This window comes from Panthera uncia (genome assembly GCF_023721935.1).
Source record: "Panthera uncia isolate 11264 chromosome C1 unlocalized genomic scaffold, Puncia_PCG_1.0 HiC_scaffold_3, whole genome shotgun sequence".
Lineage (NCBI taxonomy): Eukaryota > Metazoa > Chordata > Mammalia > Carnivora > Felidae > Panthera > Panthera uncia.
The window spans coordinates 111,071,600-111,093,716 of record NW_026057584.1 but is presented as its reverse complement, the minus strand read 5'-3'; the positions used below and the strand labels follow the sequence as shown (position 1 = coordinate 111,093,716).

Here is a 22,117-nt window from a genome sequence, read left to right as displayed (position 1 = left end):
GAATGCCATGCTCTGGCAGATATATGAGTTTCCTTGTTTATGGAGTTGGTGGGAATTGAATGGTGATTAACAGTGATGGGGTGAAAGTCAACCAGTGCCCTCTTTCAACTAGACAACGATTTTGCAGCAAAAAATGGTTTGAGAAACTAGTTCCCAGGTCTTCTCCCTCCTCTCGAAGGAGCATTTATCCTGAAAAAGGTGATCTCCTTCTCTGCCTGTCCCTCTTCCTCAGCTCCTCTTTGCCAGCTGGTGTCTCTCCTTCCAGCTATCCCTGATGGAGTTCTGGACCCGGCCATCCGTGCTGACGAGGCAGGGAGTGAGGAGGACCTGTATGAGGACCTGCACAGCTCCAGCCACCACTACAGCCACCCTGGAGGGGGTGGTGAGCAGCTGGCCATCAATGAGGTAAGGTCAGGGCTGCATGGGTGAAGGGAAGGGACTGGGACAGATGGCTTGGCTGTCAGGATGAGTCCAGCATGCTCACACAGACCTAGATGTCCACAGGCTCTGTGTTCCAAGCAGATGGCAGTGGCACCAGCATGCACACAACACCATTTGAGCCTGTGGTTCTCCCTTTAGGATGTGGTATCTGCTAGCAGAGCTAGCCCAAATACAGATCCCACCCCTCTGCCATTATGGACCTACAGGGAACCCAGAATGGCAGGCATGACTCAGGACCTACAATCAAAGTGTACTGGTCTATCCTACCCAATTCCTGGATGCAGGAACTCTGCTTGGTGGAAGGAAGGCCAGGGCTTAGCCCCCTCCCTCCAAGAAGTTTTCAGGACAGAAGGGGAGTGAGGCAAGTGAAAATTGATTTCTTTCCTGTTGACTCCTAGAGCTCAAAACTTATTATGGTTGCTATGACAACTGTGTGCAAGTTACTCTTTTTTTTTCTCTTTCTGTTCCTACCTACGCAGAAGAAATTAGTGACAAACTTCCTCTAGGCAAAACTGATTCCCATACTGAGGACTCCTTCTGCATTGTCCAAGGACAGAGAAATTTTGAGACCTTGACTCCTCTCTTTTTATCACTTATACTCCTATTTTCTCCCCTTCTTCGCTTTTAATTCGGGGGTGGGGGGCATTAAACATAATGTGGTCCATAACCCACATCCATAACAACACCATGTTCTCTTCCTAGTCATGAGCTACTATCTATTAATGCTTCATCAAAACCAGAATCTGACCACCCAGGATCTTACACCTCGGAAGGGATCAATTTACAGTTTGAGTGAATGAGTGGGCTGGTGGGCTTCTCAGAAACCCTCAAGGAGTGTCCTGTCCTTATTACCTACTTACTGGACAGATGGTTACAAACTGTTGATGGTGGATGAACTCTTTCCCCAGGCCCAGCTCTGAATAAATGATTTAAAACAGTCATTGAATAATGCTTTATTCAAGATCCATTTGTTAAAGAATACATATTCAAATAAGTTAAATAAGTTGATTTTTCCAATACATAAAGCCTTTCTTTAAGTGCTTCTCATAAGTTACTTTGAATGGAAGATGTCCTAAAATTATGTCTTCTTAAGCAGAATTCACAGATAATGGTTTTTCTTGAAGTCTCAGGCTGCCCTCCTCAGTCTTGGGCCCCAGCCCTGGTGGAGAGCAGCATGGTGAAGAGGGGAGAATCCGGACTTTGGGGCCTCCCACTCCTGGATGGGAGTTCCTCCCTGCCCAGTACCCTGCCTGGCGTAAAGCTCTGAGCAGCTAACCCTCTGAAATCTGGTTTACTTAACTGTAAACAAGGATAGCCATAAGCTTACATAAGGACTAACTGAAATAACATAGATAACCTGGCATATGGTGGGTTCTCCAGCAATGAGGATGATAGTGAGGAAGGATTGCTAACATAAAGCTTTTAGAGACTCTGAACAGTTGTGGGGATATTTGATTGGCCATCAGTGCTGCATTGTTAGAGGTCTTGTGTCTGCTTTTCATAGTTGTGTATCTCTTACTTGAGGGTGAAATTCTGGTCTGTCATATCTTGCTGCTGGTAAGGAAGTGCCTTCTGGGGCCCTTGACAAGTTATTCATTCTAAAAGGTTTTGGATAAGGAAAGCCAAGAGCCAGGAGTGCTCTAAGAGAACCAATAGCTGCTGGCAGAGGGCACCTCTATGAAGGAAATAAAGGTAATTTAGATCATGAATTGGATAGCACCTATTTTAGCTGCTTAGAGACTTTGTTTCTTGTTTGGTTCAAAGGTCTTTCTTGGTATTTGAGGTTCCTGAGTAGACCGGGGGGGGGGGGGGGGGGGGGGGGGGGGGAGGGGTGATGTTGTATCTTATGTTTAGAGTGCTTGGTGCTTCAGGGTACTTGTCTTTCCTGGACATGCCCCTGTGGGGAAGGACATGTCACATCATGCAGGAGGGCAGCCAGTCAGACTGGGGAGCCCCTCTCCAGTGATGCAGCGGCAAATGCAGGTGTCAGTGTCCACCAGGCTGCTCTCCTTCATGAGACCCACCAGCACTTCTAGATCCCTTTTCAGGGCAACATAGCATGACGGGCAGGGCCTGGGTTTGGAGGCTGGCAGCACTGCATCTGCCCCCCAACCCTGCCACTGGACAGTGGAGGACATGTGGCCAGTCATCCCCTCCTCAGGGCCTCAGTTTCCTCTGGTGGGATGGGTGTGTCACTTGAGCTGCACTGGCAGCTACAGGAGGGTCACTGTACCCAGGTGTATAAGGGACTTAGGAAAGGCAGCACCCATTTGTCGGCAGCATTGAATAGACCCACTTTATCAGAAACTGAAGAGATATAAAAGGTGATTCTGCAATAAGGCTAGTTCACTTGGCCTTCCAAGAGCAGTGAAGCCCCACCATGAATGCCCTGAACACACCAGCACTCACTGCTGGTTCACATGTGTGGCAAGCTGATTTGCTAGGGTCAACATGAGTTTCATACTTAAGAGATTATAGCAGCAACAGATGTCAGAGAAAAGTCCATACTAAAGAACATTTATCTTGCTCTAAAATCACATATTCACTTCTATTTTTTAGACACACATATCATGTTCTAAATTGTGACACTTTCTTGTTTGTATTGACCTCAGAAGAAGACACCACATCTCAGTTTCCTAAACAGAAGGGAGTTCAAACCATCCAGTCCAAAGCGCAGTAGACATAGGGGAGAATAGTGAAGCATTTTTGTATTCTGGGTACAGAAGAAATGAGTGCATGTGCTCACAAACACATGCACCTGCAGGTTTATGAGTGTGATGTGTATATGTGTGTGTTGGATGCATGTGACATATTTACTGAGCATGTAATTACTGTCAAGTAATGTCCCAGGCCCTGGGATACAGAATATATAGGAATGTTGAGGGTGGGGGTAGACAGTGCATGTCTGTGTGCTGACAAAAGTGAAAAGGGACACAATATCATATTCATTCTGTATTCTCTGCATCTCACTTGTGCCTTGCGCCTTGTGATGGTCCAGACCCTGCAACATGAGTTAACTGCAGTGCCTAGAAGTGTTCCTTTTTTTTTTTTTTTTTTTTAGCATCATGCGGTCTGGTACCTTGTCCAGATGCCCATGACTGAGGCCTATGTCTGTCTGCCCAATTCCTCACCCTCTTCCCGGCCTTTCCCAGCCTTTCCCTGCCTCATGAGGCTCTGAGCATACTTTGCTGGGCTGGAGTCAGGCCTGAGGGTATCATTAGCCCAAGGATTTTTTTCTGGGGTTGAGGGCTGAAAGGAGAGGTGTCTTCTTTTCATTTCCACCAGTCCTACACCACCCCCACCCCCCGCCCAGTTGTGAGATGGGACCAGAGGAGGGGAGGGCATGGCTCCTGGCCTGGGGTCTTCTGATGCCCCCTCCGCTGTGCTGTGGGTGGCAGCATCTCCCCTGGGGGCCAGGTCATGGCTGCATTAACAAAGGGCGCATGTGTGGAGCCAGTCTTCCCTAGTTCTGCCCACTACCTGACTCTGGCTCTGAGGGTCTTATTGTATCCAGGTCTGCTCCAAGCACCTGATGTCCCCACTCTAGGAGGGCATGGAGGGGGCGTGCCAAGAACAGTTCCTGGATCCTCCTGCTGAGAAGAGATAAGTGTGAACTAGAGGGCAGTCAGACATAAATCTTGTCCTCTAACCTGGGGCTTAGAGCATAATAGGAGCTCTACCAATAATTAGGCCAGCACAGCGGGTGGGAAGCAGGACTGTCCTGGCCCACAGGCCATAGGGTAACCTGAGGATAGAAGAGAGTCTTGCCATCCTCAAGCTCCCAGAAACTCTTTGTGGAACACTAAGAGGACACTCAGGACACCAGGCCAGCTTATGACCTCCCCCTCCATGGAGATAGTCTGACCTTCTCTCCAGGTGTTTCTGTCTTCCCCAGTGTCTGTGAGCCTGGAGATCCATCCCAAGGCCTACCTGGCTCTGGTACCCCTTCTGGCACCAGCCCAAGGGAAGAGCCTGATACTGGTCAGTGCCCCAGATACCTTTTCATGCCCTGTTGTTGGACAACAACCTCACTTAACTCTCCATGAGATGGGGTAGCAGGAGACCCTGGGCCAGGACTGTAAGTTGTCTGGTGGCCAGCACACCCAGAGCAGTTTTCCTCATCCATCCCCAAGCTACAGTGCTGGGGGCTTATCCCTCATCTGTCCAAACACCTATGTCACCTGTCCATCTCCCTGCCAGTCCTGTCACTGGCAGTGCCTCCCTGCAACTCCCTGCTACCTCCTCCACTTATCTTCCCCTCCCTGGCTTGGAACCATCCAGTTTGAACCCCTCAAGAGCCAAGGCCTTTGCTTTCAAGCTTTTCTGGCTTTGCTTTTTTGGTCATGAAACATACACAAAAAGGACGTTGCCATTGTGTTCCCTGCTATCACCCCAGTTCACCAGGATCAAAAGTCTGGGTGCCGCCCGGCAAGGCAGTGGCCACCTCTTAGGTCTTGGTCCCAGCCCAGGTTCAGAGGTTCTTCTGCCCCAAGGTGGTCAGCTACAGGGGAGACAGAGGTCTTGTTCCAGAAATGGGCCATGGCTGAAGCCCTAAAACAGGCCTCTGGGGCCAGTACAGCATCAGGTAGAGTGCTATAGACCCACAGCCCTCAGCACGGTGCTGACCAGTGGATTCCCAGAACTGTCCTCTGTGCCTTTCTTCCTTGGAACCACAGGAACACAATGAAACATCTGGCCTAAAGTCAGGACTTCTGAGCCACACCCTCCCAAGAGGGCATGTCACACAGTCTTACAAAGGAGCCCTGGGATTTGGGGTGGCTGGGAGCCTTTGATGCCTTCTGTTACCCCACTATCCTCCTGAGAAATTGAGGGAGCAAATCTTGAGCCTAGTTTTCTGAACTGAAGAGAAACAGAAAAATGACTTTCCCCTCACGACCAGACAGATGGGAACAGAACCTTTAGATCTGAGGAGGGCAGCCAGCCTCTCTGGATGTAATCCTAGCCCTCCCCTGGCACACACACAGGTACCCACATGTGCACATATATCCCGGCACCTGCTTGGGGTGTTCAGCAGGATGGTGGTGTCCACAGGTGACTCATCTGTACTCACTCACATGCATGTAGTACTAACACACACACAGAAACCTCAATATACAGGAAACAAAGTCACTCATGTGTGAACACGTGCCTCTGCCCAAATTCCATGACTCCTTCTGCCCCGGGAGGCCATAGTGTTGAGCATGGAGCCTGGAAATCTCTGAGCAGGTCTTTCTGATCTGCCTTTAAGTCTCCTTGGCCTGCTTGGCTGCATCCTTCTGATCCATCAGAGGGGCATGGTGACTGTGACAGAGCACATCTTTGTGGATGGAGTGATAGACACCTGCACATGAGCTTTGAACCCTACAGGGCTAAGTGTACAGTCTGTCAGGGAGGCAGTGGGAACTCCCCAGGAGGGAGCATAATAGGAACTGACATAGGATACTCCTGCATAGCTGACACAGGATTTTTTTAAAAAGCTGCTGAACCACATGCAGAAGATGAAATTGGGCCCTTAACTCACACCATACACAAAAATCAACTCAAAATGGATTAAAGACTTAAACCAAAAACCTGACACCACAAAAGTACTAGAAGAAAATAGGGAAAAGCCTCTCAACATTGGTCTGGGCAATGTTATTTTGGATATGATGCCAAAAGCACATGTAACAAAAGCAAAAATAGATAAGTGGGATTACACCAGGCCTAAAAGCTTCTGTACATTAAAGGAAACTATCAACAGAGTGAAAAGGCAATCTGTGGAATGGGAGAATGTATTTGCAAACCATATATCTGATAAAGGATTAATATCCAAAATATATAAGTAATTCATACAACCCAGTAGCAAAAAACCCAAATAATCCATTTTTAAAATGGACAGAGGACCTTAATAGACATTTCTCAAAAGAAGATACACAGAATGGCCAACAGGTATATGGACAGATGTTCACCATTGCTAATCATCAGAGACATGCAAACTAAAATCACAATGAGATATCACCTCACATCTCTTACAGTGGCTATTATTAAAAAGACAAAAGATAAGTGTTGGTGACAGTGTGGAGAAAAGGAAACCCTTATAAACTATTGATGGGAATGTAGATTGGTACAGCCAGTAAGGAAGCTCCTCAAAAAATTTAAAATAGAATTATTATGTGATCCAGCAATCATATTTGTGGGTGTTCCAAGAAAATGGGATCAGGATCTCGAAGAGATATGTGCACTCCCATCTTCTCTGCAGCATTATTCAGTAGCAAAGACATGGAAACAACCTAAGCGTTCATTGCGTGATGATTGGACAAGCAAAATGTGGTTTATATGCCATGGAATATTATTCAGCCTTTAAAAGGGAAAGCCCACCATTTGTGACATCATGGATGAACTTGGAGGACATTATGCTAAGTGAAATAAACCAGACACAGAAAGATGAAAAGTGTGTCATCTTACTTATTATATGTGTAATCTAAAAGTCAAACAAACTCATAGAAGCAGAAGATAGGGGATTGCCTGGAGTTGAGGGAGGGAAAAATAGGGACATGTCAGCCAAAGTATACAAAGTTTCTGTTGTGCCAGATGACTAAATTCTGGAGATCTAATGTGCAGCATGGCAGCATGGTGACCATAGTTAAGGAGTACTGTGTTGTATACTTGAAGTGTGTGAAGTGGTTAGATCTTAGTGTTGTCACCACACACACACACACACACACACGAGAAGTGAGAGAGTGATTAGCCTGATTGTGTTGATTTTATTTCAAAATATACATATTTCAAAACATAAAATTATATCTCTTAAATATATACATTTTTTGTCAGTTAACCCTAAAAAAAGGGGGGGGGGGGGGGGGGGGGCGAGAAGGGGAGTAGCCACTGAAGAAGCCAGCTGCTTTCCCAAAGGAACAAAATGCTGCTGGGATGGGTCAGTAAGGAGAAGTCCTGAGTCATGACCTTCCTGGAGCACCTCCATGTGGGTGATGCCTCAGTCTGTCCTGACTCCACCATCCCTGTATTCCTAGGCGCTTTTATGAGTGAGCAAATTACCTGACCTTTGCAAGATGCATTGACTCCTGAAGTGGGGGCCACGACAGCTCTTGGTATTAGGGATCAGAGCCCCTGGCCTATCCCCATGGCCCGGTACCCCAATACTGTGAAGCTTTGAGGCACCCCCCACGCACCTCCTCCCACGCCCTGCCCCGAGCGCCGCCGCGGCCCTCCGCGCCCGGTCAGTGCGGGGCCCCCGATCACCGGGAGCGCGTCTAGGTCCCCCTAGGAACCCCCCCCCCCCCCCCCCCCCCCCCGTCAGGAGGCGCCCCGGGCAGGCCGCCTCGCACGCCCGAGCCTCCTCACCCCTCCCACCCCGGCTCCCCCGCCCCTGCGGCCGGCTCGGTTGCTAGGGCTGCGGGGCCTGGAGACGCGGCGCGCACGTCGCGAGCTGAGCTGGAGAAGCCCCGGGCCCGGTGACCGCAGCGGCTCCGCCCCCCTCCGGGCGCTCCGGGCCACCCCGCTCCCGCCCTATCGCGGCGGGATCTCCGGGCCGCACGGGGCTGGCAGGCCGGGGCCATGGCCAGGGCCCCGCAGTCCCGGCGACGCCCCGCGGCGCCCGGCAGCGCCCTGCGCGCCTTGCTGCGCTGCAACCTGCCCCCCGGCGCCCAGCGCGTGGTGGTCTTCGCCGTGCTGGCGCTCCTGGTCCTCATCAACGTCGTGCTGATATTCCTGCTGGCCTTCCGCTGACCGCCCGGGCAGGGCGCCGCGGGGGATCGCGCAGGGGTGAGTGGCGCCGCGCCGCCAAGCATCTTCCTTTTCAGCCGCGTCCTCCGCAGTGCCCGCAGTGGCCGGAGGTGCGCCGGCTGACCCCGCCTGGCCCTGGTGCCCCCCTCCTCTGCCAGCTCCATGTGCCACGGCCCAGTGTGTGCGTGCGTCCCCCGGGTGATGCGGCCCTGCAGGTGACTCTGGGGCTTGGTGACCCTTGTGCCACGGGGTTCTTCTGCCTGTCCTTTGTGCCGTGCGCGTGTGCGTGTACCTAAAATGGCGTGTCTCTTCGTGTAACTGAGGATGCGGATGCAGCTGTGGACACGGCTGTCTGTGGTTGTCTGGAAAGTGTACGTGTGACTGCCGTGTGCGCGGAACTGGACATGCGTTTCTGTGTGGGTTGAAAAATGGGGAGATGAGTGGGTTCCTGTGCACGTGTCATCTATAGTAGCTTTATCCAGGTTAGTGGTCTCGGCCAGCATGCCGCTACTACGGGTAGAGCCCTGCCTGCATCCCTGGAACGTGGGCATTCTGAACACCCCCTCTCCCCTGCTGGGCCGCGGCCTGGAGGAGCTGAGCCATATTCCTTCCCAGACTGATTGGAATCCTCCACCAGCCCGCATGTGTGAGAGAGAGGAGGAGATAGGACAGGGTGGGCATGTGTGTGAGAGAGAGGAGGAGATAGGACAGGGTGGGAAGGGTCGTGAGTGGTCATCAAGAGCAGCTTTGAGGTAAAGCCTGGCTTCCTCCAGCCTGTCAAAGTCTCCAGGGCACAAGACTGGATCCTGCCCCCTCCCTCTCCTGACCTGCCCCCCGGTAAACAGCCCATGTCTCAGAGCCAGCTTCTGCTCCCCACTGCCAGGCCAAGAATGAACCTGCAACCCTTGCCCCTCAGCCTACTGGACTCGAATCTGGGCTTCTGTGCAGCCGTACCTCAGACAGAGAGCTTCAGGAAGGGCCTCTGCCCAGAAACCCATCTAGTGTGGGCCCTGATGGCCTCTGGACTATCCTGGAGGTAGAATGCATGTCTGACCTCTTGGAGCTACATTTTATCTTGGTGACAGAGTGCCGCCCTTTTGTGGATCTATAGAGGAGCTTTGTGGCCCAGGGAGAGCACATGGTTACTGTGGCATCAGTGAGGGAGACCAGGGGATTTGCTGAAGACTGTGAGTCTGTCAGGTAACTCCTGTGCACAGCAAGGTACTAGGACAAGGAAGTGACAAACGTGACCAACCCCACCACCACCGCCACCACCAAGGGCTTCTGGATAACTGGACAAGGCAGGTATTGGGGCTTGTCCATAAAGGTCAGGAACCATGGTCTCTCTGGGAAGCCTTACCTGTTTGTCCCATACCTGGAGCCCTTCCCCCCATAGCTATACAGGAAACCACTCTGTAGGATGTGCACCTCTCTGCAAGGGCTGGCAGAATAAAGCAGAAGGGGGAGCCATTGGGCCTGACAAGAGGGGCTTTTGCTCAGGGCTCACTTGAGAAAACCTGGAGTTAGGAGGAGGCACCTGGCCTAGTTAATATTAGTAGGAAACAACCTGGGAAGAGAAATGGTGGGAAGCTGGGCTGTGTGGGTATGTCTGCATTGCTTCCTCCCTGCCTGGGCTCCAGCAGTGAAGGTAGCATCCATGCTGTCCTAGAGACCTGCATGTGTATGTAGCTGGTGTGAACTGAGGGTGGACAGCATACACCTGCAATATGGCATACTGTTCTCTGGAGATCAAAGTGTAGCATCCTGTTAGTGAGTATGTAAATGTGTGTTGGCAGGTGCATGTCAGGGTGTGTGCAGGAAGAGGGGGGTCTCGGAACACCCGCCTCTCAAGGATCAAAACTACCCAAATAGCCTATAGTCACATATTCCCTCCATCGTGATGCACACATTTGCCTGATGTCATACACACCCTCTGTCTTTATGCCCACACTCACCCATCGTCACACACACCTTCGGTCCCGATGCACATGCTTACCTGTGATCACTGTCCCTGAAAGAGGACATTCACCTGCAGCCCACATTCTCATTGGCTCACCCATACCACCCTTGAGTACTTTCTTCCTCGTCTTCAGGCAAGATCTTTCAAGGCCAGGAGTGGTAGCCTGCTTGTGTGGAGTGTGCCAGCTATGGGCTGCCCAGTCTAGTGCCTGCTCCCTAGGTACAGCAGGCTGGCTCCTTTCATGATGCCTTGCTGAGTCCTCTGGTCTCATCTTGTCATATTGCAGCCAGGAGGTCTTGATCCTGGGGGCCAGGCCTTCTTGCAGAAGAGGACATACCTGTAGTAGGTCTTTTTAGCTGGGATGATTGCAATGGTCTCTTGAGGAGGCATGCAACCCCCCAGAAATAACCCAGTGCTTGGTGCCTGTGGTCTCTGGTGGGCCTTGGGCATCTGCAGCCTCTGAATGGCTGTTGTGTGAGAGTAAATGTGCGTATAATCATTCTGAGGAATGATTTCATCAGGGTTTGGAGCAGGTTCCATTCCCAGAACACATAAACTGAAGGTTTCTGAATGTGCTTGCTCAGGCCCTACCCTAGGGAAGGTTCCAGCCTGAGTGGGCTCTGGTACCAGGTGGCCCGCCCTACCCTTCGCTCTGCCCATTCAGGGTTTGGGGAAAACATTTTAGCTACTGGAACTCTCAGATGAAGACCCAGCTAGTCTTGCTGCAGCCCTGCTCTGGTTCCCATTTCAATCTGAGGAACAGAACACACACTGCCCTGGGAGCACCGAGGAAAGGTCCCTGAAGCCAAGGGAGGATTCACACTCATGAATGGGGTCAGAGGCAAGCAGCTCAGAGGAGGAAAGAGTTGGCGCAGACGGCCTGACTGGTGATGCTCTGAGGGAGTGACTGCTTAACCAAAGAGCCAGCCCATGGCTGTGATAGAGCCAACACTTGGTCCCATCAGAAAGGGGCATAGATCTCACCTCTTGTATAGCCCCCTGTCTACCCTTCCTCTTGTCCTGAGCACTCAGAGCCATTCATTATTCACGGAGCAGAAACTGAGCCCATGTTACAGGAAAGCAGGTGTCAGCCCAACAGGAAATGGAGCTCTGAGCACAAGGGCTGCCTGGGGGCTTGGGGGGGGGGGGGCGGAATTCCATCTCCTCCTGATGTGAGATCCATGATAGGAGCGTCGCTCCTGATGTGAGGTCCATGGCCATGTTGGAGTAAGGAAACACCCCAAGTTATTTCAGCAGAGAGAAATTAATATAAAGAATTATGAGCCAGTTTTAAAGTACTTGACTCCATAACCCGAGTGCACAAGAACAATCCTGAGGTATCTGTTACAGAGGTAGCAGCTGCAAGGTGAACCTACCTCTCCTACAGCTAGGGAATATAGGAAAGAGGTTGGAGTAATTAAAGCTGAGGATCCTGTAGGGCTTGGGACCTAGAAGTCTGAGGATAGGTGCTGCTCAACTAGTGCTGGTGGACGTGGCAGGGGAGGGCCAAGAGACCGGTTCTGCCAGTGTTGGAAAAACACTGCAAACCAGATCCAGCTACCGTGATGGCTGGGAACCTCTGTCCCTGGGAGGAGTGGTGCCGTTGCTTGCCAGGTGACCTCACAGGTAATGCAAGTCCACAAGAAGCCAGCAGGAGGGAGCAAGCCCTTCTCCCTCCAGCCTTGTGGTACCCTCCAACGCCACATTTGGAGAACCTAACAGGGAGCAGCTGGCACAGAAGAAATGTAGCTTGCTGTGCTCAGCCCCAGCATCACAGAGCAGAGCAGAGATGGTAAATGAAGCTGAGAACAATAATTTAATCGCTAGTCCAATGGGGATGGGAGGAAGATGTGCCCTGTGCAGGGGAGTGAGCAACATGCTTGCCTCTCAGATTCTGTGGCTCACCAGTATTCTAGTGGTCAAGTTCACTTCAGGCTTCATCATGAGCCCTGCCAGTCCAGACATGCCCAGGGCATAGTCCTGTTCCCTGAAGAATGGCTGGCTCAGGAGGAGCCTCCATTCACTCCTTTGTAACATGAGTCAGGATCCCCTCTTCTCAGGGCTGCTGAGGGGTGGGGGGGCAGAAAACAGGAACACCCTGCCCCATGAGGAGGTCCCTGGCAGCTTTACCCCACTGATCTGCCTGTCTGTGGCTCTCTCTACAGCTCATCAGTGATGGCAGTGTGGTCTGTGCTGAAGCACTCTGGGACCATGTCACCATGGATGACCAGGAACTGGGCTTCAAAGCTGGGGATGTCATCGAAGTAATGGATGCCACCAACAGAGAGTGGTGGTGGGGTCGTGTTGCTGATGGCGAGGGGTGGTTTCCAGCCAGCTTCGTGCGGGTATGGCACCAGCCTATGCTTTCTCTGGGTCCATAAGGAGCCAACTGGCTCTGCTCAGAAGTGCAGACCTGAAACTGCTCTGGGGTCAGAGGTGCTGGGCATGGACCCCCACCTACCTATGGCTGTGCTGGGACTGCAAGACTGCGGGCTGGAGATGGGAGGTGTGGGGACGGGGATGTGAAGAAGGCCAGCCACAGAATTGTGACACAACCTTCCTCCACCCGCAGACCATCACAAACTCCTGCCTGCCCCACCCCTCCCACCAGGGTGCCCTTGGTGTTCAGAAAGGAATGGGTCAGAAACGATGGTGTGTGGATTCCTCCAGGGGGAATCTGCATGTTAGAATGCCACCACCACAAACAACTCGGTGTATCAGGCATTTACTAAACACTATTCAGAAAAGTTGGATAGGCATCTCAAACTTCCGCAACGCTCTGAGAGCTGGGAACAGCCACTTATACCTGAGAAAATTGAGGCTTGGACAAGTTAAGTCGTTAGCACAAGAGATCACAGGGAGGAGACCCAGAACCTACCTATGGTGGCCTTTGGTGTCCAAGGAAGGAACCCGGGTGCCCTCAAAGGCCATGCAGAAGGCAGTGGGGAGTAGAGTTCTCAGACCTTGGGTTTCATTGCTTCCCCTGCCCCAGACCTCATGGATAAACGGCCCATTGTCCACCCCAAGCCTGTCCTAGTTCCAGGTCACAGAGCCAGAAAGGCCCCAATCACCCATTCACTTCTGTCACAGGCCCTAGAGGGGCTGGTGTGAGCAGACACTGGTTCGGAAACCCCCTAAGAATGAGCATCCACTCTGCTCCCAGCACGGAGTCCAGCACCAGCGCAGGAGGGGGAGGGGGACAGAAGACGACAGAGAGGGAGAGGGACAGAAGCTGGCGCCTCTGGAGGGGCTGGCGAGCCTCCGGTGTTGGGGGCAGGGGGCTGCCATGCCTACCTTCCTCCCAGCCTCAGTTCACCACTGCCCCCGCGTGCGGGCCACAGGGGCTGACCCTCCGGGCACTGACTGGCCACGTGCTGCCTGCAGCTGCGGGTGAACCAGGACGAGCCTGCCGACGATGACACGTTGCGGGCCGGGGACAGCGGGGCCAAGGATGGAAGTGCCGAGGGGCAGAGCAGCAAGGACCAGATGCGGACCAACGTCATCAACGAGATCCTCAGCACTGAGCGGGACTACATCAAGCATCTGCGGGACATCTGCGAGGTGAGGCCTAGCAGGAGGTGCGGAGGGTGGCGTGGGGGGACCAGAGAGAGACCTGACAGGCCATGGGCTGCAGGGCTACATCAGGCAGTGTCGCAAGCGTGCTGACATGTTCAGCGAGGAACAGCTGCGCACCATCTTTGGGAACATCGAGGACATCTACCGGTGCCAGAAGGCGTTCGTGAAGGCGCTAGAGCAGAAGTTCAACAGGGAGCGCCCCCACCTGAGCGAGCTGGGCGCCTGCTTCCTGGAGCACGTGAGCACGCCCTGCCCCAGCAACCTCTCTGCCCAGGGCCCATTCTCCAGGCCTCCCAGCCAGGCAGTCCCCCTCTGCCCTTCTTTGCTGGTGGTCCCCACTCCCCTGCACACACACACCCTGGCCCCCGAGCATGTAAGCTGCCCTTTGCCCTTGGCTCCCATTCTGGCCTCCTCGCAGACAGAAGTGGGCCCTGTAGGCTAAAAGCCCAGGCAACTTGCTCTTCTCTTCCCAGAAGCTTCCAGGCTCCACTCCCCTATTGCCCAACTGCCTTCACCCTCCAGCGCTGTTTCAGCAATGTCTCTGCCTCTTTGGGAGGCAGACCAAGTCAGAGAAGGCTCCTTGGAGCAGGGGGCCTTAGGCATCAGCGGGAAAGGTTTTCTTGGGCTACAGGAAATAGAAGGCAAAGCTGGGCGGGGCCACCTGCTGAGCATCCTCAGAGCTGTCATAGCAGATTCTGGGCTTCCTCACACAGTGAGAAAACTGGAATTTGTGTAATGTGTAGCACTTCCACTCTAAATGCCAGTTGGATTGGTGATTTAATTGGATTTAATTGGATGGTGTGGGCTAGATGGACTCCTGGCCTTGCCTGGTAAGGAAGCACTTGTTTCTGTCTCCTGTGGCATTTATGTGGGGTTGAGCAGAGGATGCCAAGGCCAGCCGATCAAGGACAATATGGGTTCCTTCCTGGCTACTACCAGTGTATGTGGGGGTGGGGGTTGAGGGGGCTGTTGGAAGGGCCCTATTACCTGGCTCCAGTGGCAGGAGAGCTGGAAGGGGAGACCTTAGATTCCCTGAGCAGGAATGGGTAGCGGGGTCAGAGCACCTGAGTGAGTGTGGGATTTGGAGCCAGTTATGCAGCAGGCAGAGTTGTGATGGGGGCTGGAAGGGAGGGATAGGCACTTTATCGACATTACCCAGTATGACCATCACAGCAACTGGCCAGTGAGCTTACTGCTGTTACCCTCCTTTCCCACCTAAGTCCATGAAGTCCTAGTCACTAAAGACCCAGTCTTTCTCTGGGTCAGGTAGATAGAACAACAACAACAACAACAACAAAAAAAAAAATGAAAAGAAAAAAGGCACAGCGAGTCTCATGTGCCTCATGTGTGTGTGTCTCAAGACACACACACAAGAGGTACCTGGGTGGCTCAGTTGGTTAAACATCTGACTCTTGATTTCAGCTCAGGTCATGATCTCGTGGTTCGTGGGATTGAGCCTGGTGTCAGGTTCTGCCCTGGCAGTGTGGAGCCTGCTTGGGATCTCTCTCCCTCTCTCTCTCTGCCCCTCCCCCACTCATGCTTTGTCTCTCTCTCTCTCTCAAAATAAATAAACATGAAAAAAAAATTTTTTTAAACAATACACACACAATGTGGACGTATCTGTCACATGGTGAATGGATAAAGTGGCACTGGCTACCCAGATATGAAGCCAGAGCTTTGTGAGGAAGAAGTGAGACACCAGGGGGCACAGACATAGACCCTGGAAGCCATTTAATCTCCCTTAATCTCCTTCTGTCTCCTCTCAATCCTTCTCTCTGTCCTTCTCCCTCCCTCTCTCTCTCCTTGTCTCTGTCCCTCCCTCTCTCTCTCTTCTCCCTCTCTCTCCTTCTTTATCTCCTCTCTTCTCTCCCCTTCACTCTCCTTTCTCTCCCTTCTTCCCCCCAATCCTCTCTCCTCTCTATCCTTCTCTCTCTCCCTTCTTCCCCCCACTCCACTTTCCCCTTCTGTCTCTCCTTTCTTTCTCTTCTCCCCCTTCTTTCCCCTGTCCTCTCTCTCCTTCTCTCTCTCCTTTCTCTCTCTCTTTCTAGTTTTTGGCCTTGGCAGTGCTTCCTTATTAACATCATTGATTTCACCCTCCAAAAAAAAAAAACTGACATACAGTCAAAATATCTGCTGAGAAATCTGGGTGGTGACAGGACACATACATGCCTGAGTTTTCAGTGTCTAATACCCCTGTGTCTAATTCCACATAGCTTGTGCCCAGTGACATGGGTACAGAGAGTCTGGGCCCTCTGAGCCCAGCTCCTGAGGGAAATACAGAGGCCCCTGCTCCCTCTCCTATGCTGTGCCCCAGTTGCCTGGGTGGCCTGAGGGAGCAGGAGGTCACCATCCTGACCTCCAGCTGTGCCCCCAGCAAGCGGACTTCCAGATCTACTCGGAGTACTGCAACAACCACCCCAATGCCTGTGTGGAGCTCTCCAGGCTTACCAAGCTCAGCAAGTATGTGTACTTCTTTGAGGCCTGCCGGTTACTACAGAAGATGATAGATATCTCCCTGGACGGCTTTCTGCTGACACCGGTACAGAAGATCTGCAAGTACCCTCTGCAGCTGGCTGAGCTGCTCAAGTACACACCCCCCCAGCACAGGTAGGAGGCTGCTGGAAAGGGAGGGCAGTCTGAGGCTCTTCATGCCTTGGGTCAGCCAGAGTGTTGAGTTCTGACAGCACATAGTAAAATAGTCCCTGCTGTCACATGCTGTCATTACAATGAGAGAAGAGGACAAAAATAGGATATTAAGTTCTGTGGTGCCCAGACGCACCATCTGGCATTGACAAGTGAAAACTGCCAAGGGCATAGCCCCAGAGGGAGGCAGCTCCACAGCCCCTCTCTGCCTTCCCTAGTACAACCTTCTTCCATGTCTATTATGCCCCAGGGACTTCAAGGATGTGGAGGCAGCCTTACATGCCATGAAGAATGTGGCCCAGCTCATCAACGAACGGAAACGGAGGCTTGAAAACATTGACAAGATTGCTCAGTGGCAGAGCTCCATAGAGGATTGGGAGGTGAGGGCCCCACAGCTCGGAAAATACCGTGGGGCATGGCTCCTTGCTTTAAAATCACGCTTGCCTTTGAAAAATCTAGGAAGGAGCTGAAGTGGGAGTCGTGCTCTGGGAGCTGGCAGTAGGAGAGCTGGTCCTCTGCCCAGGCCAACCCACTGGAGCATGCAGCTGCAGGCCTGGTGGCCTCTTTCCTGGTCAAGAGTGCCCAGCATGTGTGACATAGGATGCTGCTCCCAGTGTGGTCAGCTGGCCCAGCAGGAGGAGCTAGTCCTCAGCCCTCAAGGGACAGGCCAGATCCCCAAGTGGCAGTAACTACTGGGACTCCCAACAGAAGGGTTCAGGCCTGCCACAGCATGACCGAAAACGGATTGCCATGGGTTTTCATTCCATTCCTGATTCCATTCTTCAGGCTTGCACATGCCCCTTATATCCACCAGTCTTGCCTTCTGAAGCCACCCAGAGACCTGAACTAATGGGGACATTCCTGTCATTTAGAGGCCTTCCCGTCCTGCTCTTTCCACCCCCACCCACCAGCCATAAAATGTTATGAAAATACAGATTCCTGGACCCCACCCTAGAAACACAGAATTAGAATCCCTGGTGTAGTCTTCGGGGTTTTTTTGTTTGTTTGCTTGTTTTCTTTTCCTGGTGACTGGTTCTGAGGCCTAGCCCTGGCTAAGGACCCCTACAAACTCACTTATCCCAAACTGAATGGCTGCCAATAACTGGCTATGGTTTGCATTTTCTAAGGAGGAACCAGAGTGAGGCGGGGCTTAGCCTGAAAGTTTGAGGTCTGATGATGGAGCTTCAGGTACTAACTATATTTAGCTAAGAAAACTTCATAAGCCCCTAAAGACAAGGCTCACAGGTGACTTGAGCCAGGTCTAATTATTCTTGAGCATAGCACTGTCTAATCGAAGTATCATGGGAGCCACATGGGTCATTTTAGATGTTCTAATAGCCATCTGGAAACAGAAAAAAAGCAGGTAAAATTAATTTTAATAATGTTTTAAGTCAGCATATCCAAAGTGTTTCAACGTGTAAGCAACAAAATCATTAGTGAAATATTTCACATTCTTTATACTAAGTCTTCAAAATTGGTGATTACTTACATGACATCACAATAGGGATCAGTCACATTTCAAGTGTGCACATGACTGGCCGCCACTGGCCCCATTTTGCAGAGACAACTAACTTGTAGGTTAAACCACCTTTTTACTCCTTAACACCCCACTGTGCCCACCACTGCCTTGGGCTTCAAGAGCAACCCCTCCCTCTGTGGCCTGCTGCTCACTGCAGACCCTAGCCCAGTGGGGGCCACAGGCAGACCAGGCCAGTGGGGAGCCTGCCCCACTCATGACAGAGGCAGGGGGCAGTGCCCAGTGGAGGGGGCTTCCCAGTTTGGGTACACTCAGCTCATAGTGTTCCTTGGGGTCCACCAGGGGGAAGATCTCCTGGTCAGGAGTTCGGAACTCATCTACTCGGGGGAGCTGACCCGTGTTACACAACCACAAGCCAAGAGCCAGCAGAGGATGTTTTTCCTCTTTGACCACCAGCTCATCTACTGCAAGAAGGTACCAGAGCTGCTGTGCCCTGCTGGACGAGCCGTTCAGAGCGGGAATGGAGGGGGTGAAGCTGGGGGCTGGGAGTAGCTGCCAGAGAAAAGGAGCCACACACGTCCTGAGGACGTTCAGTACAGCAGGCCCTTCCCTGGTCAGGCCCATAGGGCCAGGATGAGGATCACTGTCTGTGAAGGAAGCCAAGTAGCCCGAGGACCATGGGGTGGCCCTCACAGTCTGACCAGGGTCCAGTGCTGTTGAGAACACCCTCCTTCATGACCTAGCCTCTGCTTGCTTCTAAAGCCACCTCAGCTCCCCCTGAGCCCTGGCATCCTCTGCTCCTATTGCCTCTTCTTTGCCATTAGCTTCTGCTCCTCTCAGCACATGGCCCAAGTGGCCCTGTTCAGGAAGCCCTCCCGGTCAACTGATACTGGGCCTGGCCCGGTAGGCCTGGTACTCTTCTGTTGTGCAGTATGGGCCCTGACCCACTGTCTCCATGGCTGCCTCTCTGTGAGGCAGTGGGTGCCCTCCAGGCTAGTCAGTAATTTCACTGAAGGCACAAGGCTCCTCCAGCATGGGTTCAGCACATGGCTGTGGGCCACACCACACTCTGCCCTTGTGAGCTTACCACCTGCTGGGAAAGTGGGTGTGCAGCCCGCTGGCCCTTCTGACTGCAGGGCAGGGGGTGAGGCATAAACAGGTCAGGAGAGTGGTTCAGAGGCCTGAGAGGTAAGGACTTGAAAAGCAGGATATAGAGCAGGAGCTCACAGAGTCTCTGGTAGGACCTTCTCCGCCGGGATGTGCTGTACTATAAGGGCCGAGTGGACATGGATGGCCTGGAGGTGGTGGACCTGGAGGACGGGAAAGATCGAGACCTCCACGTGAGTGTCAAGAATGCTTTCCGTCTGCTCTGCGGCACCACGGGAGAGAGTCACCTGCTGTGTGCCAGGAAGCCTGAGCAAAAACAACGCTGGCTCAAGGCCTTCGCCAGGGAGAGGGAGCAGGTGCGGCTGGACCAGGAGACAGGTGCGAGACCCCACTCAGCCTTGATCCACTGTGAGGGCCCACCCAGCCCTCCTCACCCCTGAATGCAAGGTCAGGACAACCTTGAGACTGCGAGGTAGCCATGTGCTACAACCCAGGGCAGCTCTTCATTTCAGCCCCAAGGCATGGCATGGTCTGTTGGCCTGTCCAGGTTTTTCTACCACACACACTCCATAAGGTGGGGGCCTTCTCAGTTGCAGAGAACTGATGAGGCCCCTTTCCAGCACAAAGAATTCAAGTAGGATTTGGGCATGGGCTTTGAGAAACCTCACCCATCCAAACATAAGCAAGATACCTCCCTGCTGCATTCCTTTTCTCTCCATGGGCCCCTGGACATCACACTCAGAGTGACCAGATTGGCTCTTGGTCTGGGAAAGAGCCTCCACCATAGTGGAAAGGACACTAGATGCTGAATAATACATCAAGGACTGGGTCTGGGTGAGAGATGGGTAGGGCAAGGTTGTAGGGAGGGCCCACTGAGCATCTCCTCTGCCTGGTTGGCCAAGGCAGGCTGGCTGAGCAGGATACGGAGCATCTGCAGCATGATGGGACACCAGACCCTGTGAGAGATGCAGGATACACCAGGTGCCGAGAGGCACAGGACAAGAGCAACACTGGCTGGGGAGGGGGAGGAGGTGGAAGTCAAGTCCTCAAAATAAGCAGAGGTCAAGCAGAGGTCTCATTTGCGGTCCTCCCTCCCAGGCTTCTCCATCACCGAGCTGCAGAGGAAGCAGGCCATGCTGAATGCCAGCAAGCAGCAGGCCACTGGGAAGCCCAAAGGTAAGTGGATGGTACCCTACCTCCTCCCACAGCAGCCTGGCCCTACTACCTGATCAAGATCAAACTCCTCTCTGACCCCCAGAACAAAGCCAGCTAGCACGTAGGTCCCATCTGCTGCCCACTGCCCTTTCCAGGTGTTTGTTCCCAAATGGTGGTGGTAAGGGGCCACTGGTGACAAAGCTTTAATCAGTGTGCAGTTGATAATTTTGCTCTCAATCCCCTCACATCCCCCAGAGCAGTAGCATTAGTGACAGCACACCTCCCCAGGCAGGACTGCTTTCTGGCAGGCCTCCGTACAACCTCCTGGCAAGGAGCCCATATCCCCATTCCAACAGAGCTGATAAATGCCTGGCAAGGGGCCTGTGCCATGGAGAAGCTCCAGGGCCCCACACCGTCCCAGGTTTCCTGGCCATCCCCTCTACAGTGGCTCAGGCCACTGGATGTGGTCAGCCCCATGAAGGAACTTCCCTCCCATGGGATGGGACCCATTCCACCCCCCCTACCAAGCAGAGGCTGCCACTCTGCCATGTGACACCTGCTCACTAGGCACCAGTGATCCCTGCTTTCTTTTCCTGCTCAGCCCTCAGCCGGCCCTACTACCTGGCACGCCAGAAGCACCCGGCACTGCCGGCCAGCCTGCCCCAGCAACAGGTTTTGGTACTGGCAGAGCCCAAGAGGAAGCCATCCACCTTCTGGCACAGCATTAGCCGGCTAGCACCATTCCGCAAGTGAGCCAGCCCCCACCCGACAGCACCGTATGGACCTGTCCCTCCAGTGGGCCTCCAGCTTTTTCTCCCTGAGGCCCACAGCATGTGGCCTCCTCTGCCTGTCATATGCACTGGAAGTTACAGGCTGAGGGAGGGAACTGCTCGGCACCCCATTCTTCGTTTCTTCCCCACCACTGGTGCACTGAAGACACCAGCTGGAGGGGCAGGGGCCCACAGCGGTGAGCCTTCCGCCACCCTCTGGACCTCAATGGGGCCTCCTGGGAGCCACAAGCTCAGAGCCACCGGCCAGGCCAACACGCGTGAGAGGACTGGCCACTCTGGACCCTCTTCTCTGGACATCTTATTATCCTTCCTCCTGCTGTCTCTGGGCAGACTGCCTTCAGCCCCTGCAAAGTTGGGCTGTGTGCCCCTCTGCCCTCCTTCAGGCCGCTGGTCCCCAGCTGGTGGTGCCAGGCAACTTGCATCCCTGGAGGGTGGGAACCAGAATTCTGTGCACAAAAATGTCGGGCCCAGAGCCCACCTCTTTTGCCTCCCAGTCCCTCTCTAGACACTCCTGGCTGCTGGACACCCTCTTCACTTGTGATGTGTTTATAGTGGAAAGAAAACAAAACCATAGTCACTGCATACTTCTGTCAGGGTTTGTGACCAGTCCACGTGTAGTTGTGGGTTGACTCCAGAACCTGCTCCCAGTCTGTCTGGATTGTTCTGTTTTTCTAACATTGGGGAAAAATAATTGTTATTAGTGACACAGAAAGATTGCCTTACCCTAAGTGAGTGTGAGAAGCCATAAGGACTGAATTCTGTGGCCCAGCATCCAGGACTGACCCACTAACCCAGAGTCCAGTGAGCATGTGAGTTAAGAGGGAAGCCCATGTCCTGTGCCGAGAAGGGTCACAAGTACAGCCAGGACCTGGCTTGTGGGTGCGGGAACACTGAGCTGCCCCTCTGGCCTAAGGGAATTCAGCAGCATGTACAGTCAGTCACTCTTGCACTATACCTTCTCCAAGCCAGAAGCCACATTTAATTTCATAAAGAAACATGAAAAATAACCTGTTGGCCCTGGTTTTTCCATTTGTGTCTATGCATTTTCTCCTTTGCATGCTCCATCCTTCCTATGACAGTTACCTTTCTCTGCCCTGGGCCTCTCCTTAAACAGAAAGGATGAGCCCAGCATCGCCCAGTGTGGTGGAAGCTCACTTACTTGCAAACCATACCCTCAGAGCTTTGGTGGAAAGAAGCGAAGGTGGCGGGAGAAATGCTTCAGACGCTCAGAAGGAGCTGCGAGGA

At 52.9% G+C, this 22,117-nt stretch overlaps 1 protein-coding gene across 2 annotated transcripts; it reads left to right on the top strand.

Moving 5' to 3' along the window:
- Window positions 1-237: 237 nt before the first annotated feature.
- On the top strand, window positions 238-21,842 carry ARHGEF4 (Rho guanine nucleotide exchange factor 4). Of its 2 annotated transcripts, none has more exons than XM_049615812.1 (10): window positions 238-405; window positions 12,289-12,468; window positions 13,508-13,684; window positions 13,758-13,937; window positions 16,074-16,306; window positions 16,593-16,722; window positions 18,162-18,293; window positions 19,061-19,304; window positions 20,025-20,102; window positions 20,683-21,842. In XM_049615812.1, exons 2-10 carry the CDS (start codon window positions 12,343-12,345, stop codon window positions 20,832-20,834), a joined length of 1,452 nt encoding a protein of 483 aa, XP_049471769.1. In that variant the 5' UTR covers window positions 238-405; window positions 12,289-12,342; the 3' UTR covers window positions 20,835-21,842. The 2 variants fall into 2 exon arrangements, with proteins under 2 accessions (XP_049471769.1, XP_049471768.1); XM_049615811.1 differs by lacking the exon at window positions 238-405 and adding an exon at window positions 8,463-8,645.
- The last annotated feature ends 275 nt before the right edge of the window (window positions 21,843-22,117 follow it).

Coding starts and splice junctions, on each gene's coding strand:
- ARHGEF4 (XM_049615812.1), top strand. CDS start 12,343: ATGGATGACCAGGAACTGGGCTTCAAAGCTGGGGATGTCATCGAAGTA. Junction 19,305..20,024: donor GCGGCTGGACCAGGAGACAG/GTGCGAGACCCC, acceptor CCTCCCTCCCAG/GCTTCTCCATCACCGAGCTG. Junction 20,103..20,682: donor GGCCACTGGGAAGCCCAAAG/GTAAGTGGATGG, acceptor TTTCCTGCTCAG/CCCTCAGCCGGCCCTACTAC.